Source organism: Mercenaria mercenaria, chromosome 16 (assembly GCF_021730395.1).
Source record: "Mercenaria mercenaria strain notata chromosome 16, MADL_Memer_1, whole genome shotgun sequence".
Taxonomy (NCBI): domain Eukaryota; kingdom Metazoa; phylum Mollusca; class Bivalvia; order Venerida; family Veneridae; genus Mercenaria; species Mercenaria mercenaria.
The window spans coordinates 17,429,516-17,448,905 of record NC_069376.1 but is presented as its reverse complement, the minus strand read 5'-3'; the positions used below and the strand labels follow the sequence as shown (position 1 = coordinate 17,448,905).

Sequence of the window (19,390 nt, the reverse complement as noted above, 5' to 3'; positions counted from 1 at the left end):
AATATCTTGGAGTTCTCGGCTGGTTATCGAACAGGTCCGTGATATTACGCCCGTAACTATTGTGACCAAATTTGGTTAACAATTGTTAAAAACTACTGTAGTTAGGGAGCACTATCAGTGATTGCAATTTGAGTACTTTCGGGGTCATAACTCCAGTCACTGGGACACTTTGGAGGGTAATCAATCTTGACAAAGATAGTATTGCCCACATGTATTGTCACCTAGTCTAGTGAATATTGGGTAAGAACTGCTCGAGTAGAAGAGCGGATACTGTCAATTTTCGCAAATGTGAGTAAATTCTGTGGGCATAACTAAAGAGACACTCGGACAATCCAGTTAATCATCAGACCTGGCTAAGTTTGGTGAATATTGTGTAAGAACATCAAATGAGATAAATTGCAATGGAAAATTTTGAAATTTGTACTTTATCTGAAGATTTCCCTGTTCCTTTACTGAATCATTAACATTGTTTAAGGTATAATATTGATGTAGAGCAAAGCATGCAGCGTACTTCAACTTAATTATTCTAACACAATGTAAAAGTGCAAAGCTAAAATATTGAAATCATTATAAAATGCAGAGCTTTCAGGCTATAATGCATGTTCTTGTCCTACAAGATCTTAATGTCATTGTATTGTCAATGACTCTGTCTGTAACGTTGAATACAGTATAGAACTAATGGTGTCAAAGTGATAGATTTTGATTGTAATCCATTTCTCACTAAACTTCATCTGTCCGACTCTGGATAGTCCGTTGAATAGAGTTTTTGCAGTAGTCACTATTAAGAGATAGCTCATATCAATTCAGTGCTTGTACTACGTATAGATGCAACACAGAATAAATTTGAAGCAATGTCTTTAAAGTTACGGTTTGTAATAGATTGACTGCTTTAAAATACACAAATTCTCTGTTCCATCATCTTGAACCGGAATAGGAACATGACGAATGGTGGCTGACCCATAACGGCCGTTTCACTAATATTGGTCTCAATGGAAAGCCTATGCCTTGAATTTTTTAATATGGTGTGCCGAATAATGCTTTTAGAACACTCTTTTCTTTTTATAATGGCCATCAATTTCTTTCAACTATAATAAATTCACACTCTAGAAGTCATCAAATAAAGTTTAGGCTGCAACATTGTTTAACATGTGATATTAAAAAAAACAGCTAACTGCAACTCAATTATTCTTACACAACGTATAAGTTCAAAGATTAAAAAATGAGCTTTCAGGCTATTTCACTAATAAGAATCGCGTGTTTCTTTCTGCCACGCCGGTGTTTGGCAAATTCAGCATATATTTATACGCGCTTCACAAAACTGGAAACAGTTTTAAATTGTTGTACTTACTAACCTATTTCAAAGTTAGTACGAATTTATTTCATTTCAGTACTCGTGTTTTGTAAATCTGTATGGAAAGATTGCATTTGTCATGGCAAAACGATTTTAACATGGCAAAATAATGCAAGAACTTTTATCGTTTTGCCATGGTTTTTGTTTTTCTATTGCTGGACATATATACAAGTAGAATTATAACTTTTTATGACTTGATCTCATTTTTCAAAATATCCTGACTGGGCCATGGCAAAACAAAACTGCCATGGCAAATATTCCTAAAATACATAACAAAGTGCAACTTGACAAATACAAAAACAGAAATGTTGAAGCTTAAAGAGCGGGAGGGGGAACAAGCCAACACGACACCTTGACAGATATAATAATATATAAAATAATGTACTAAATAGCGATAATTAAGGTAGCCACCTTGATAGACATTTTGTCTATTCCCTTTTTTTTCGAAGTGGATATAAAAGTGCCGTTCTGGTGTTCGTACTTTGTCGAGCTGTCGTATTTTTGCGTGGGGGATGCCATAATGTTATGGCCAGTGTGAAAAAGCCGCATCATAGGTTAGGTATTTCAGAAACAGTTAAACTTGATTTAGGCATGTGGTTAACATTTCCGGAGAAATTAAATGTATCAACTTATATCCCAGTAGACACATGGATAGACAGTAGAAAGTTGCAGTTATTTACGGACAGCGTTGGACTCTCTGAAATTGGATGTGGTTGTTTTTTCGGTCAAGAGTGGTCGTTATTTCGATAGCCCAAAAACCTGGCAGTGTGACGAGATTCTGAGGGAAATAATGGTCCCCGTTATACTTTAATTTAGTGTGTCGGGTAGTTTTTATACTTATTTGTTTTAGCTCGATTGTGATGAAAGTTTCAAGTTAATCAGAACCACTCTCGAGTCCGCTTCCTGGAAAATCCAGTACTGGTGTCATATGAGAAGTCAGGTCGTGACCCCAGTGGGGCTCGAACCAACGACCCCTGGATTGAGCAGTGTGACGAGATTCTGAGGGAAATAATGGTCCCCGTTATACTTTAATTTAGTGTGTCGGGTAGTTTTTATACTTATTTGTTTTAGCTCGATTGTGATGAAAGTTTCAAGTTAATCAGAACCACTCTCGAGTCCGCTTCCTGGAAAATCCAGTACTGGTGTCATATGAGAAGTCAGGTCGTGACCCCAGTGGGGCTCGAACCAACGACCCCTGGATTGAGCGGCCGACACCTTATCCACTTAACCACCGCTCCCCTTTTGTTGGGTAGACAGTTGCAATAAAAGAAAGTGTTATTGTGCATAGATAATGAGGCTTTAGTCGTAGTCATTAATAAACATCAAAATTAAACCTTATGCATTTACTTTGTCAGTTTGTATCATTAGCAATGGAATTTGTCATCGTCTTAAGGCAATGCATATTTCTACTCATTTAAACTCAATTGCTGATCCAATGTCTCGTATGCAGTGGGTAGGAGCGTTTGCGGAAGCTGGTTCCAGATGCAAACCAGGAAACAACGAAAATACCATATCGCTTTCGGTCAATGATATTCAGTCTGAGGCTGCACGATTGTTAAATGCTTCATTTGCAGAAAATATCGTTGGTGCTTGTAGCACAGGGGCGTAATTGTTTTGAGCGCTTTAAGAACATTTATGGTTTGCAAGTGGTTTGTCCGCCTTCCATACAGCAGATAGTCATGTTTATCTCGTGGTTATCGTTAAAGGACATGGCGCCCTCTACAGCCTGTTTCTATGTTAATGCAATTGGATTCGAGTGCAAAGTAAATAATGTTTTGATGTTTTAGGCATTATAGTACTGAAAAAGTTATAGAGGGTCTGAAGAGGTCTGCCAGCGTAAGAGAGTCTAGACTACCAATGAAATATATATACTGCAGCACATTTTGTCAGTTTTTTCCTGCCGTGTGCTCAAATTTATACGAGAGTCATTTATTTACAACAGCTTATTGTCTTGGTTTCTTTGCTTTTTTAAGACTAGGTGAACTAGCTGTAAAAAGTAAGAGTTCAGTTTCGAACGTCATTTTAAATTTCCGATTTACAGGTAGATGAAAAGGTAGGTACTTTCAAAATTTATATTTCAAATTGGTATTCTAAAAAATATCAATATGGAAAAGGATCAATTTTAAAGATCAATAGGTCAGACTTTAAAATGTGTGCTGTGGCGTTCTTGAAAAGACGCCCGCCAACAAACGGGCCTTTATCTTGTCACTTGAAAGGAAAACCTTTTAACTTTTAACACGATACCAATTTACTGATGTATTGAAGAAATGTTTGAACAATTTACAGCATGCATACTTGTTTTCAAATATGTAAATATTTCAAATACAAACAACATTTTAATAGTTCGATTTATTCATTACATGTACATCTCGCATACTAATAAGCATCTAACATGAGAATGAAATTATGCATTTGTACAAATTGAAATTATGGCACAATAGTAGATCTATGCATAGAACATTGAACAGTAAAATTTCGTAATCCACGAAAGATTTACATCTGTGTGTGCCTCTAATTATATATGTCAGTTGATATGGTAAAAAGGATCACCATGTCAATAACGTGTGGTTGAGTTATGGTGCCAAATATACTGATGTGTGCAAAAAAACACAATTTACATCGTTCCTAACGTCACAAATTACGTTACAATTTATGCCGCAATCTGACTAAAGCACATCTCCTATTACGCCACGCATAGGATCTGACAACGAGCTATTGATGGCCTCGTTCTGACAACCCTTCCGCTAGCCAATCAAAAGCTACCTTACAACATTCTGCAAGCTTTAAAAAGCCTTTGGTTTTGATATCAACAATTTTTATGTCAAAAGATGTCAGATAGCCGGTTAGCTCAGTGGGTAGGTCACTTGCTTTGTAAACGAGAGGTCCCGGGTTCGAGCCCTGGATTAACTGCAATTTTTTCTTACTCTTTGACATTCGAACAAGTTGTCTGATTGGTTCAAACAAAAATAGATTTGCGAAAATAAAAATAGCAATATTGAAAATCCAAAATATACAGAAGACGTGTGGTTAGTTTCCAAATATACTGATGTTAAAAAAATCACAATACATGTCTAAGTCAAATTGTAATTTATGCCGTTACTTTTTCACGGCGGCCAATATTTCCTCCCAGTCCAGCCAGTAAGTATCCTTGATTCTGTCCAGGTAATCCGTTACATTTTTTAATTCACCACCTATAAAAAAGAAAACATTTACAAATAATGAAATTTACGGCAATGAACCCGAAGTGACACGACAATTTCCGTGTGATTACGTATTCTCGTTAGGCATTCGGCATTCTTCGGACGTAGATGTAGCACAACGCACATATGGCTTCCGTAAATCCCGCAGAATGTCAAAATTGCATTCAAAGAATACGTATTTTCATTAAGGGTACACTATCTTAAATATGACCTGATCATTTTTTACGTTCGTTACGTGAAAGCGTCTCAAAAAGTCTAGGCCTAAGTGGCCATCCATTTCTTAATCGCTTCACACAAGAGCCGCTGTTTATACTGCAAATTTTTCGTCTAACAAAGTGACTTAGGCTTTATCAAATATTGATCTATCTTTTATATTCGTATACACAAAAGACAACTGTACAAGAAACTTTTTCAACAGTAATACGGTTGTTCGTCCAAGGTTTCAGGTACGCGATTTTGCAAATGCGGCTAGAGAGAGGTCTGTCCTCCAAAATCGCTATATGACATAAACTGTGTGACTTGACACTCAATATACACACAGTACATCGTCCAAAAAGTTTGGAAAACAACTTTAATAAAATTTTGAATCGAAACCAGTATCACCTGATAGGATATGATGTAACAAAGAAAATTAGTGCGCACACTAATTATAATAATAAATGTTTCGTTTAATTTAATAAAGTTATCGCCATTTTTTATATTACTGCAATTCGATTCGACATAGTTGCAAGGCTAAAATATGCGCATGAACACAAAAAAGATAAACAATGGGTTCATCAATGTATGAACGCCTCAGCTTTATCAACCAAACTGCTAGAATTAATAAATACTGGAATTGTCAAAGTATGATTCTGAAAAGAAAAAGAAATGGCTGGATTTAAATTCACACCAGTCCTAGTTTTCAAAGATAAAAGCCAAAACAATAAAACATAACAATTTACTTGTAAGGAGTTGATGTCCTGGGCATGACTCTGGCGTACACCACCGGATCTGTGAGAGAACGCCGAACGCTGCACAATCTGTTTCCGTTATCTTATCTCCCATAATATACTTCTTATCTCCTGTAAGTAATATATGTCTCCGTTATCTTATATCTCATATTCTAACACGACCGATTTATTTTCCTATTAAACAAAGAAGGCTGAAAATTGTGTTATTATACATTCTAATATGCTTGTTTCTGTTAAAACACGCTTACGCTAAAATGACGTCACGTTAACGTGCGATGACGTCAATGTTTTTGTTTCGACCAAGAAAGGGCGCTACTATATTTTATCTACTGTTTTAGATTAAGAGCATATTAGAATCGAAATCATGTATAGCAAAATCGTGTTTTACCTAAATTAATAACACTCAAAATCGGTTATACGTCGCCAGAATAATTCACTCGGGCTACGCCCTCGTGAAATTATTCCGCGAACGTATAACCTCTTTCCGTGTATTAATAACGTTAAAACACGGTTTTTCTATACATTATTTAATAAACAATTCATTTTTCTGACGTCACATTTATTACGTCATAGCGTCAAACGGCATAGCGGCGCGCTGGAAAAGAAACCAACAGAAAACAGGCAAATATTTAATGGATGTCGTCAAGAATGTACTTTAAAATCCTTGGTAACGTGTTAGAATGGAAATAATATATCTCATTTAGTGATTTGGTCTTGAATAAAATCATTGTTTGTCGTTCAGATGCGTATTATTATATCACTCGGTCTGCGCCCTCGTGATATAAGTCCTTCGCATCTGAACTCCAAACAATGATTTTATTCAGCGACAAATCACATAATGAGATATTCTTATAATAAATATACTTCTTAACTCCTGTAATATATGTTTCCGTTATCTTATCTTATTTCTCAAGAGTCATAACTCTGGAAAGATAAAAGCAATTTTGGTCAGCAACATAATTGTCCGAGATCGTGTGGCTTCAGCCAGTGGACCCATTATGACAATTTGAAATTCCCTTGCCATGACGTATTCGTTTCTTCAGGACAAAATGAAGCTCAAGGAGAGCTTGGCTTTCCGTAAATTCTGGAGTATGCCGATACCGCATGCGTGTGGCTTAATATATTCATTCTAAGTTTCATGGAGATTGCTAAAGAAATATGATCTCGTACACTTTTTTACAAAGCAAAAATGAAAAATTTCGACTGAAGAGTTATTACTCTGGTGTTACTGCAAAAATCCTACCCATTATCTAATTTATTTGAGATCTTGTGTACGCTTCATGAAGATTGGTCATGAAATGGGGTATGTAATGTCCTACCAATGTGAGACTTGGACATTTTGTACTATGTCAAGAGCCACATCTTGTGTAATAAAAGAAAACAAGCCCATTATCGAGCTCTTTTGGCTATATAAATGCTATGAAAGTTCCATGAAAGCTGATCAAGAAATGATGCCCCTAGTATGTTAACAGTATAATTGTTGACAAACGATGGACGGACGGACGACTATGAACGACGACTGCTCACAACCGCTCACCCTTGAGCAAGCTAAGAAGACTAAATGTTCAATAAATCAACAAGTAATGCGGCACCGAATGATTGCTAAGGGAAAATATCTTGTTCATATTACAGTGACTTGCTGTAACAGCATCTTTAGATAAATACTAGACACAGCGAATGTCTTAAATTATTTTTAGGTATATTTTTGTACCACATATCATGTTTGGTTCTAAATGTAGGTATATTCAAATATATAGTGAAGCCCGCCAGCTGAGCTCACTAGGGAGAGCGCAGATCTACAGTTCACTTGAGTTCAATTCCCGGGCTAGGCGTATCTTCTCCGTGATGATTTGATAAAATACATCGTGTCACATGCCATTTCGTCCTACACTCCGATTCATGTGTAGAAGTTGGTTACTTGCGGGGAACAGTTAAGTACTGATACAGAATCAAGGAACATTGGTTAGGTTAACTGCCCGCCGTTACGTAACAAAAAATACTGCTGGAAAACAGCGTTAAACCCAAAACAAACAAACACACACACACACACACATAAAGTGGCGTATTAAAGAACAAAATCTATAAAAAGACCCTTTACCTAAAATTTCTGAGAAGTGTTTTACGTCTTTTATCATCATCTCGTGAATTTCCTCGTCGCTATGACGAGCAACTCCAACTGTATACAAATCCTTATACATTTTTGGCCGTCTGACTACCTTAGAGATTGCGGTAACAAATCTTGGAACATTCAAAATCTTTGTGAACATATCGTCCCAGAAAATATACCACCGGGTATGGACGTTCAACCTGTTAATAAATTTAAGTGAACATAAACAATAGGTTATTAGCTTTGTATCGAGAATATGTACGAGTTCTGTAGCGGATACATTTCTCAACTTTAGGAGCACAATATTTAATCCGCTATAGAACGAGCGTATATTTCTCGAAGCAAAGCTAATAGACATTTAATTACATACGTATCTAAACATATAAATATTATGTATGTAAATGTAATGACTTTGTTTCTAGCATAACACTGTTGTGGCTGAGGTTTTCAGGGGATGTTTTAAGAGAATATTAAACATGTGTAAACAGAGTTTCTCGCGCTCACGCGCTGTTAACACACCGTTTTACATATGCACGTTCCTTTGCAAAACGTATTCGATGTTACTTATTGCAGACCTGGAGCGGTCTTCTGCGCATGTCCGTAAGTGATTATCAATTGGAGCGCACGGCAAAAATATGCAAATTATTGCATGTCCGCACGCATTTAGTGTATAATATGTATAATGTACCGACTAAAGGTTAGGGTTAGTATTATCATGGTTACAAAATATGTACATTAAAGATACTTTTCATTCAAATTGCTTGAATCCGGAATATACCGCAGTCTGTAATTTATACAGACGCTCCAGGTCTGCAGTGTGTCACTGCCAAACGAATTACCTTCGTATAAAGTATAATTCAAAACGAAATGACGTCAACGTGATCAAAAAACGCTGACATTCCCGCGCATTTCATGAACCGTTATTGGCGATTATGGACATATATTCACGTTTTCAGCTTTTTACATGTTTTATGCTAGAATAGCGTTAACGCATATTCGTTTCATATTATTACATTTGCAGACTCGGGCTGCGTTGGTACCCTCACTCTAATCGGGATTCAGCCAATGTTATTACACGAAAAAACAAAACAAATAACGTCATACAAAAGTCATTCGATTTGAAGTTCATGACGTTTCAGGTTCGTCTGTAACTTTACGGAAAATGAAAACGAGTACGTAATAATCACATATATATTTATATTTATTTATATATGACATACCGTATCGGTCTGCGCAGATGTTCAGCCCAAGGGTCCGGAGGTCGCGAGTTCGATCCCTAGGCCGACAATTTGACTAAATTAAATTTCGTCTGAAGTCATTCGTACTATACCTTTGATTCATGTTTTGCAGAAAAAGAGTGCTCGTGTGCGGAATCCAGGACAGTGGATAGGTTAAATTCCCACCATTATATAAATTCTACATCCTCTCTTACTCAGTATGTTTCTTTTTATAACCTGTCTCCACAATTGTTCACGTAATACTTTTATATAATAGATAAACAAAATGGCGATTTTTCTCGATTTGAATTAATATGATTTTCAAACAGATCTAATCTCGACACATCAAATTCTTTAGACATTTGCCAGTGCTAAAGTGCTCCTCTATGTGAAGCTTGGCTGTGCAAAAACATGTTTACAAAAAGAGTGATATGCAGACACCAGTAAGCATGTCCCAGGCTATAGCAAGTTCCTGCATATATACATACCAGTATGTGTACTTCACCGCTTTTTGTATAGCTCTGGCTGACGCGCGTTTCTATGTACATATATACCAGTGCATGTACTCCTGCAGCCATTTCCATAAAGCCCAGGCAGAAGCACATTCCTGTTTATATACATACCAGAAAATGTACTCTTCCAGCCATTTTCTATGGCCCAGGCGGTAGCACATTCCTGTTTATTCGACGCCGCCCTGAAGGCGGTGTCGAGTATATGGGATACACTTTTATTTCGGACCCTGTAAAGATGGTAATGAATAGTTTCGGAGTGATAAACTGAACACAGTGAATACTTTGTAAAAGGATCAACGATATTGCACAATACATTTTAGTGAATAAACAAAAAAATGGCAAAAAGAAAACATAAAAAATGTATGTAATGCAACTTATTATGTGATTTAAAACAATGCTATCTGTCTTTCCTCTCCTTATTTGTAGAGCAGAACATATTTTTTTTATTTACAATTTCGTCAAAAATGTTGATCCGATTTATTGATAAGGGAGGTTACTCCGTAAGTCAACTTTTCTATTTCTATTCTTAGCATGACCTACTTACCTATCTCATTTTCTATAAATAGAATACACCACAGATATACCATGAATCGCTTGGACAAGGGAGCGTTCGTGTATTTTACAATAATCTTGCAGTAAACTTCGAAGAGAATATTAAAAAAAAAAAATTATGGAAAATTACAATTTGCCTGCATAAAAATTCTTTGGGAAAAAAAAACGTATTTACAAAGTAAATACAGGAATCAATAAGCATAGATATGTTGAAATGAACGAAGGAAGTGCCGCTGTTAACTTATTTTTAACCTTTTGTCTTATTTTCTTTGTTGATAGGTACAGTGATGTAATTTCAGAATGCGCACACTTTTGCAAATTCCTATTTCTATTTTTTTTTTCTTTCTTTTTTTTTTTGCTTATGTGTCATATAGATCTACTCATTGTTTACAGATATACACTGTCAACTAAGGTGTGCAATAGGCTAAAGAGCATTTGGCTGGATTTGTCAGTGACAAGTTTATACTTCTTTAAATGTGGTTAGATCGAAATATCAAAAGCCATGGGACCATAACTTATCAAAGCATCAGTGACTTTAAAATAGAATTCCTTGTTGAGTTTATATGTTCATTGATCTTATATGACTTGTCAGTTGCTCTGGTTTTATTACATCTTGTTACTTGCTTCTTTTTTTCTTTTTTCTTTTTAATGTGATAGATAGTTTTTGTATTTGTCCATTCCTGACAAAAAAAACAACAAAAAAACAAAAAACATTTTCATTGAAATATTTTCTACACTTTAGCAGTGGGTTATTATGCTTGCTAAATTTCTTGTAATATTAGATTTGAATCTAGACACTGACATACTCCTAGTAACCTTACAGTTCAACGAGGACTTCAAGTTTATCGTTCGTCCGAAAAAAAAAAAAGGAATTCTATGATATTCAAAAGTATATAAGAAAGATTCATGCTTTGTGAATAGGGGCAATATAGAGATTATTTATGTTATATCATTCTTTTCTTGGACAAAATTTTTGGTTGTTTTTGGCAACGGAAACAGTAAAATTGCTGTGTATAATCTGCATTCTGAAATCTATAATGTAGGTGACTAAGGTCCATAAAACTTCATCAGTAAATAGAAAACACTCATTACATTACATGATAATAAAAAAAAAATGGTTTCTGTGAACCACAAATTTGAAATAATTTCAACATTTCCTCATTTTCCAACAAATTGCATTTCTGTGAAACTCACACGCTCCTGCATATAAGAACTTTTCACAGGAGGTGACCTTAGTTAGTGAAATAATTACTTTAATTTTGTATGTAAAGGGACCCCCTACTCGCAATGTTAATGTCATTGCAGGTAGAGGATTTGTATTGCATGGTAAAACTTTTCTATCATGTTAATTCTTCATGTTTTAAACAGTTTATAACATACATTGTTTTATGTGCTAATGTTGATAACTTGTAGCCAGTCAGACTAATAAAGTAATGATTAGGTGATTTCTCATATTGCAATAAATGTACTTCAGATACAACACGTGGCGGCGTCTTTGATGCTTGCATCAATGAATTTCCTTGTATACATACCAGAACGTGTACTCTTCCAGCCATTTCTGTATGACCTAAGCAGTAGCAACACGTGTCTATATGCATACCAGTATGTGAACTCTTCCAGCAATTTCTGTATGACCCAGGCAGTAGCACATTCCCGTTTATATACATACCAGTATGTGTACTCCTCAAGCCATTTCTGTATGGCATAAACAATAGCACATTCCTGTTTATATACATACCAGTAAGTTTACTCATCCAGTCATTTCTGTATGGCTAAAGCAGAAGCACGTCTCTGTTTATATATATACCAGTAAGAGTACTCATCCAGCCATTTCGGTATGGCCTATGCAATACCATAATTCTGTTTATACACATACCAGTAAGTGTTCTTCTCCAGCTATTTCGGTATGGTCTAGACAGTAGTAAGTTCCGGTTTATACACACAACAGTAAGTATACTCTTCCAGTCATTTTTGTATGGTCCAGGCAGTAGCACGTTCCTGTTTATATACATACCAGTAAGTATACTCTTCCTGTCATTTTTGTATGACCGAGGCAGTAGCACGTTCCTGTTTATATACATACCAGTAAGTATACTCTTCCAGTCATTTTTGTATGACTGAGGCAGTAGCACGTTCCTGTTTATATACATACCAGTAAGTATACTCTTCCTGTCATTTTTGTATGACTGAGGTAGTAGCACATTCCTGTTTATATACATACCAGTAAGTATACTCTTCCAGTCATTTTTGTATGACTGAGGTAGTAGCACGTTCCTGTTTATATACATACCAGTAAGTATACTCTTCCTGTCATTTTTGTATGACTGAGGCAGTAGCACATTCCTGTTTATATACATACCAGTAAGTATACTCTTCCTGTCATTTTTGTATGACCCAGGCAGTAGCACGTTCCTGTTTATATACATACCAGTAAGTATACTCTTCCTGTCATTTTTGTATGACCGAGGCAGTAGCACGTTCCTGTTTATATACATACCAGTAAGTATACTCTTCCAGTCATTTTTGTATGACCCAGGCAGTAGCACGTTCCTGTTTATATACATACCAGTAAGTATACTCTTCCAGTCATTTTTGTATGACCCAGGCAGTAGCACGTTCCTGTTTATATACATACCAGTAAGTATACTCTTCCAGTCATTTTTGTATGACCCAGGCAGTAGCACGTTCCTGTTTATATACATACCAGTAAGTATACTCTTCCTGTCATTTTTGTATGACTGAGGCAGTAGCACGTTCCTGTTTATATATTCCAGTAAGTATACTCTTCCAGTCATTTTTGTATGACCCAGGCAGTAGCACGTTCCTGTTTATATACATACCAGTAAGTATACTCTTCCAGTCATTTTTGTATGACTGAGGCAGTAGCACGTTCCTGTTTATATACATACCAGTAAGTATACTCTTCCAGTCATTTTTGTATGACTGAGGCAGTAGCACGTTCTTGTTTATATACATACCAGTAAGTATACTCTTCCAGTCATTTTTGTATGACTGAGGTAGTAGCACGTTCCTGTTTATATACATACCAGTAAGTATACTCTTCCAGCCATTTTTGTATGACTGAGGCAGTAGCACGTTCCTGTTTATATACATTCCAGTAAGTATACTCTTCCAGTCATTTTTGTATGACTGAGGCAGTAGCACGTTCCTGTTTATATACATACCAGTAAGTATACTCTTCCAGTCATTTTTGTATGACTGAGGCAGTAGCACGTTCCTGTTTATATACATTCCAGTAAGTATACTCTTCCAGTCATTTTTGTATGACTGAGGCAGTAGCACGTTCCTGTTTATATACATACCAGTAAGTATACTCTTCCTGTCATTTTTGTATGACTGAGGCAGTAGCACGTTCCTGTTTATATACATACCAGTAAGTATACTCTTCCAGTCATTTTTGTATGACTGAGGCAGTAGCACGTTCCTGTTTATATACATACCAGTAAGTATACTCTTCCGGCCATTTTTGTATGACTGAGGCAGTAGCACGTTCCTGTTTATATACATACCAGTAAGTATACTCTTCCGGTCATTTTTGTATGACCCAGGCAGTAGCACGTTCCTGTTTATATACATACCAGTAAGTATACTCTTCCGGCCATTTTCATATGACTGAGGCAGTAGCACGTTCCTGTTTATATACATACCAGTAAGTATACTCTTCCGGCCATTTTCATATGACTGAGGCAGTAGCACGTTCCTGTTTATATACATACCAGTAAGTATACTCTTCCAGTCTTTTTTGTATGACCCAGGCAGTAACACGTTCCTGTTTATATACATACCAGTAAGTATACTCTTCCTGTCATTTTTGTATGACCCAGGCAGTAGCACGTTCCTGTTTATATACATACCAGTAAGTATACTCTTCCTGTCATTTTTGTATGACCCAGGCAGTAGCACGTTCCTGTTTATATACATACCAGTAAGTATACTTTTCCGGCCATTTTCATATGACTGAGGCAGTAGCCCGTTCCTGATTATATACATACCAGTAAGTATACTCTTCCAGCCATTTTTGTATGGCCCAGGCAGTAGCACGTTCCTGTATATGTACATACCAGTAAGTATACTCTTCCAGCCATTTTTGTATGGCCCAGGCAGCAGCACGTTCCTGTTTATATACATTCCAGTAAGTATACTCTTCCGGCCATTTTTATATGACTGAGGCAGTAGCACTTTCCTGTTTATATACATACCAGTAAGTATACTCTTCCAGCCATTTTTGTATGGCCCAGGCAGTAGCACGTTCCTGTTTATATACATACCAGTAAGTATACTCTTCCAGCCATTTTTCTATGGCCCAGGCAGTAGCACGTTCCTGTTTATATACATACCAGTAAGTATACTCTTCCAGCCATTTTTCTATGGCCCAGGCAGTAGCACGTTCCTGTTTATATACATACCAGTAAGTATACTCTTCCAGCCATTTTTGTATGGCCCAGGCAGTAGCCCGTTCCTGTTTATATACATACCAGTAAGTATACTCTTCCAGCCATTTTTGTATGGCCCAGGCAGTAGCCCGTTCCTGTTTATATACATACCAGTAAGTATACTCTTCCAGCCATTTTTGTATGGCCCAGGCAGTAGCCCGTTCCTGTTTATATACATACCAGTAAGTATACTCTTCCAGCCATTTTTGTATGGCCCAGGCAGTAGCACGTTCCTGTTTATATACATACCAGTAAGTATACTCTTCCAGCCATTTTTGTATGGCCCAGGCAGTAGCACGTTCCTGTTTATATACATACCAGTAAGTATACTCTTCCAGTCATTTTTGTATGGCCCAGGCAGTAGCACGTTCCTGTTTATATACATACCAGTAAGTATACTCTTCCAGCCATTTTTGTATGGCCCAGGCAGTAGCACATTCCTGTTTATATACATACCAGTAAGTATACTCTTCCAGCCATTTTTGTATGGCCCAGGCAGTAGCACGTTCCTGTTTACTGAGGTGACTGTTCATGTCGATGTCGAATTTCTTGTTAAAGTACTCAATTATCAACTGGGAATCTCCCATAGCTATGCCGTTATATTCTATCCATGGGGTCTTGTTCTTAGGTCCACCCTGATATTTGAAATCAAGCTGAAACACGGAACAAAGTCATGAAATATATATAGTATATTATCTTAAGTGTTTTTGTCGAGATTCAGACAGCAACGTGACTGAAACAGTAGTATTATGGAAGGCCGGGAGCGTTATGCTAATTGCAAAATGCTAAATGCCAATTACTAAATGCTAAATGTCAAATGTCGACTTTGAAATGGTAACTGTCAATTTGTAACTGCTACCTGTTATTTGCAAATTACGGAACAATACATGTCAAATGCTTCTTGCTAAACATTTATTGAAATATGAGCTGAATATACCAGAAGATATAAGTATACTTTGAATAGTCTACGGTCTTTGTATCATTGTTTCGTTTCTTTTTAAAAGTTTTACTAATCATTTTAGTGTGTCACTGAACAGTTTCGGTCCTACGTTCGCAATGACCGGTACAATATGCTTTCGCTTCAAATCAGACTGGTAGAATTTTTTTCAAATAAGTGAAAGTTACATTCAGTTACTTTAAGATATACTGATCTTCAAGTATAAACGTTAAATGAGCTGCACCATGAGAAATCCAACATAGTGGCTTTGCGACCAGCATGGATCCTGACCAGCCTGCGCATCCGCGCAGTCTGGTCAGGATCCATGCTGTTCGCTAACGGTTTCTCTAAAAATTGCAATAGGCTTTGAAAGCGAACAGCATGGATCCAAGCTGGTCTGGATCCATGCATGTCGCAAAGCCACTTTGTTGGTTTTCTCATGGTGCGGCTCAAATAGTTTGGCACTAGAGAAGATCTGTAAATCGAATATCAGTATGCGTGTTGGTCGGGTGCCCGTTGATGCGTGCACTGCTGGGTATTGCTGTTTGAGAAGGCTGCATTTTTGGTATGTGGTTTTTCATGCCGTATACCCGTCTTGGACTTTTATCAAATTTATTTTTATAAATTGTAGAAATTGCAAAGATACAAATGTATGTAAGGAGTAAAGAGCTTCATTTATATTTAAATTTATTGTTCACTCTGCACGTTGTTATACGCAACCTGTGTATACTGAACACATTTCTAAACCGTTTCTACCGTTGTTTCATTATATAAAGTGTAAGTATTTTACAAAAGCTAATAGCCTTTGTGCATCGGTCAGTTAATGCAATCTGTAAGACGTTCCTTCGTCGGAAGCATAGAATGCAACCAAGCAAAATTATAACAGACTCAGTTTGACTGAGTATGTTCATGGGAAGTAATGAAAAATACTACACCTCTCACGCCTCATTTTGAATGGACCCGATTATTTCAAAGGACCAAAAAGTATAACAACACTGAATCCATACCCCATTCACTTTATTTCAATTTGACAAAACACAACATGGCGAAATGACAGATTCAGTAAAATATAAACTAATTTGAATAAAATTGATCCACATTGAATACTGAAAAGTGTACCAAGGATAAAATATGATTAAATCACAGGCACAAAAATTGCATTTTTCAGCCTCATTCAGAACATTACATTTTCAGCCTCATTCTATCTTGAAATATAAACATAAAAGCCAATATTCAATATGCTTAATGCACGAATTTGATGCTCATACACACCACATGAAACTAAACGATAATTACAAAAAAAAATCAAGAAGCATTTAGTCAAAATAGATTATAAGATCGTAGGCGGAAACATTCTATTTCCTGTCCCTTTAATTAAGCTTATTTGGCGGGACAATCTGTCTTTTCCTGAACTGTCTATTAGGTTGATGTTCCGATACCCCAGTATTTCCAAAGGATGTCTTAACCACGTTTAAGAGATATAACGTCAACTCATTAGGTTTCCAACTTTTTTTCCTAATGAAATACATGTAACTCCCATTATCCTTTAAGTATTGATTCGAATGAGATTCAGGCAGTATTTATTCATTAAAAATTGAACATATGCGACTGTACATGTAATACACGTAAAATGAACGTCCATATTTATTTATAGTGCGGTAATTGTTAATTGTGGGTGTGTGTGTGTGTGGGGGGGGGGGGGGGGGGGGGGGGGGGGAGAGAGAGAGATGCTGTTTTAGGTACGGGCGGGCACCTGTGTAAAACAATTGACCTTCTAAAAGGTTTGATGACTTCCTCACATGAAGAATTCATCTTGGCAAAGTTTTGAACCCACATTGGTGACATCAGGAAAGGGAACCAGCAATCGATATAATGATGCAAAACATTAACAAACACACATTGTTAATAGATGAGATGAAGTTATATACAGTGTAAAACTTACACTAAATTTAAAATGCATATTTTACTTGATGACAAGATACTGACCCATCGTCACGTTGTATTTTTACCGTCACCAGGGTTTTTGATGTAATGCAAATGATAGTCTGACTGACAAACTCTCAAATAACTTTTAAACAAGTTATCATTAAAAGTAATATGTTTATTGCATTGGCGGATGTAGACAAAAAATACAATATACAATATTTATGCAGAGCGCTGAAATTCACAGTGCACGGACCATTCCAAGTGTGATGATACATGTTTATTAAATATAGAACCATTTATAATCAAAATTTAACCTAAATAGAACAATTGTACGATAGTATCGATAAATGAAAATGCGTACATCATCAGAAATATTTATGCATTTTATGCATATGTGTTTAAGCTATAAACTCACACAATGCTGTTACAAATTTAAATTTAAACTCTCTATTGAAAATACATCATCAAGTTTTTCAACATTTCCCGCCGCTTTACAATTAAATAATCCATTAATTAATGGTAAGAGGAGAGAAACATTTTCTTTCAAAGTATTCATGAAATCTATTTTTGCTTTTGACCATTTTGTCGCTAAATAAAGTACACTGTTTCTTACAAAGTGAGAACACTTGAAAGCGTTCACAACTGTCTGAATAAAGTTCTCTTTTGCTTCAACGTAATAGTGTTTTGACGTCATTTCAAAGCAATGTCGTTTCATAGGGTTCCTATGTAATTTATTAGATCTATCCCATGGGTGGATTGTTGCTTGATTTATAACTGTTCAGAGTATTATGCGACGAGGGCGTTACACTTCAGGCATTGAATACGACCTTAATTCAAAACAAAGTGAAAGTGATATATTTCTTCGAGACTAGAAGTTTGCCGTATTTTTTCCTAATCCGTGACTCTAAGTACTCCACTGACGGTCCATTTTGTTCAAAGCCCAAGCAAAATGTGTGCTACATTTGTAACAATTCTCATACTATCAAACGAAGTATGCTATGTACAATATATTTTTTTGTCATTTTGTATTTGTAAGTTTGTACATGGTTCATGGTTCATCATGCATTATCTGTTAACGCCCGCGAAAACACTAAGGTGCTGAGTGTGCACTGACCCCAAGTACCACCCACGCCTGCAAGAACAAATGAATAAAAAGTGAAATTTGAGGTTTGGCCGACTCTCGCTTTCTTGTTCTTCTTCTTATCACAATAGAATTTTAAGATACCTCATTTTGGTACAACTTTAAACTACAATTAATATTATATGAGCAAATACAATACACAAATAGTCACACTAGTCTGTTAGTTCAAGCCCGCAGCAAAAAGTGTGCTACATTTGTTACAAGGCTCATTTCATTAGAAAAAGTATTTAAGTATAAACAAGATAATATTTGACTGTCATTTTGTATTTGTTAAATTGTTACATGTTTTATAATATACAACAGTAACTTCAGTGACAAGAGAATTGGTCCAAACCTATATCACTATGAAATGAAAATGCCATTTTTGTCATGACTTGAATGTACACTGTTCAATTTAGGTGTATTTTTACAGAATTTAATTGATATACGCTTTGTCCGAGTAACTCCTCCTTTGCTAAATAGGTGCTTCTAAATAGGCACAAGACCACAGTTATTTGCCCATGGTTGACCACAATACGGGAGTGGTTACGCGGAAAATAGTTCCTCTGTTTGATGGTGAATATTGGTGAATTTTTGAGTGAAAGACCTGCAATAAATGGCATGATTTAATAGAGGAGATATGAAATAGTAGGTACATGTACAATTTGACAGAATGAAAATGTCAGAATATGCATAACATGACTTTTTGATAGGGCTTGTTTTGCCTGTTTGCGGCCATCTAGAGAGTATTCTTCATACGCATGTGATTTGGTTCAAAATGGTGGAAAGAAGAGCCGGTCAACCCAATGTTTACTGTGGCTGGAATTTTTTCTCTTGTTCTCTTTTTCTCTTTCTCTTGTTGAGTTCAGGTATTTTTATAGGGGTTGGAATGCATGCAAAATTGCTATAGTGTCCAGTGCCTATATAGAACATATAGTAAAAATAACTGTGGTCTTAGGCCTGATATAATGCTTAAATTTATCAATCACTCACGTATACGTCTTAATTCCGTTGCTTTATGATTCGATTATTTTGCCATTATTTCACAATCAATGAAGGAGTGT

The 19,390-nt window shown here is 36.2% G+C and overlaps 1 protein-coding gene across 1 annotated transcript; it reads right to left on the bottom strand.

The window, feature by feature from the left end:
* Positions 1-3,685: 3,685 nt before the first annotated feature.
* Positions 3,686-17,900, bottom strand: LOC123540858 (uncharacterized). Its single transcript, XM_053525787.1, has 7 exons — positions 17,820-17,900; positions 14,861-14,996; positions 14,110-14,674; positions 7,600-7,808; positions 5,493-5,612; positions 4,448-4,542; positions 3,686-4,009 (listed from the first exon to the last, which is right to left on the bottom strand). Exons 1-6 carry the CDS (start codon positions 17,898-17,900, stop codon positions 4,448-4,450), a joined length of 1,206 nt encoding a protein of 401 aa, XP_053381762.1. The 3' UTR covers positions 3,686-4,009.
* Positions 17,901-19,390: the final 1,490 nt, after the last annotated feature.

Excerpts from the sequence above, each read along its gene's own strand:
- LOC123540858 (XM_053525787.1), bottom strand. The coding sequence starts at position 17,900 with ATGACGTCAAAACACTATTACGTTGAAGCAAAAGAGAACTTTATTCAG. Across the intron at positions 14,997-17,819 it reads CTTTCAAGTGTTCTCACTTT|CTTGATTTCAAATATCAGGG; the intron begins GTAAGAAACAGT and ends TCCGTGTTTCAG. Across the intron at positions 5,613-7,599 it reads ACACTTCTCAGAAATTTTAG|GAGATAAGAAGTATATTATG; the intron begins GTAAAGGGTCTT and ends TATTACTTACAG.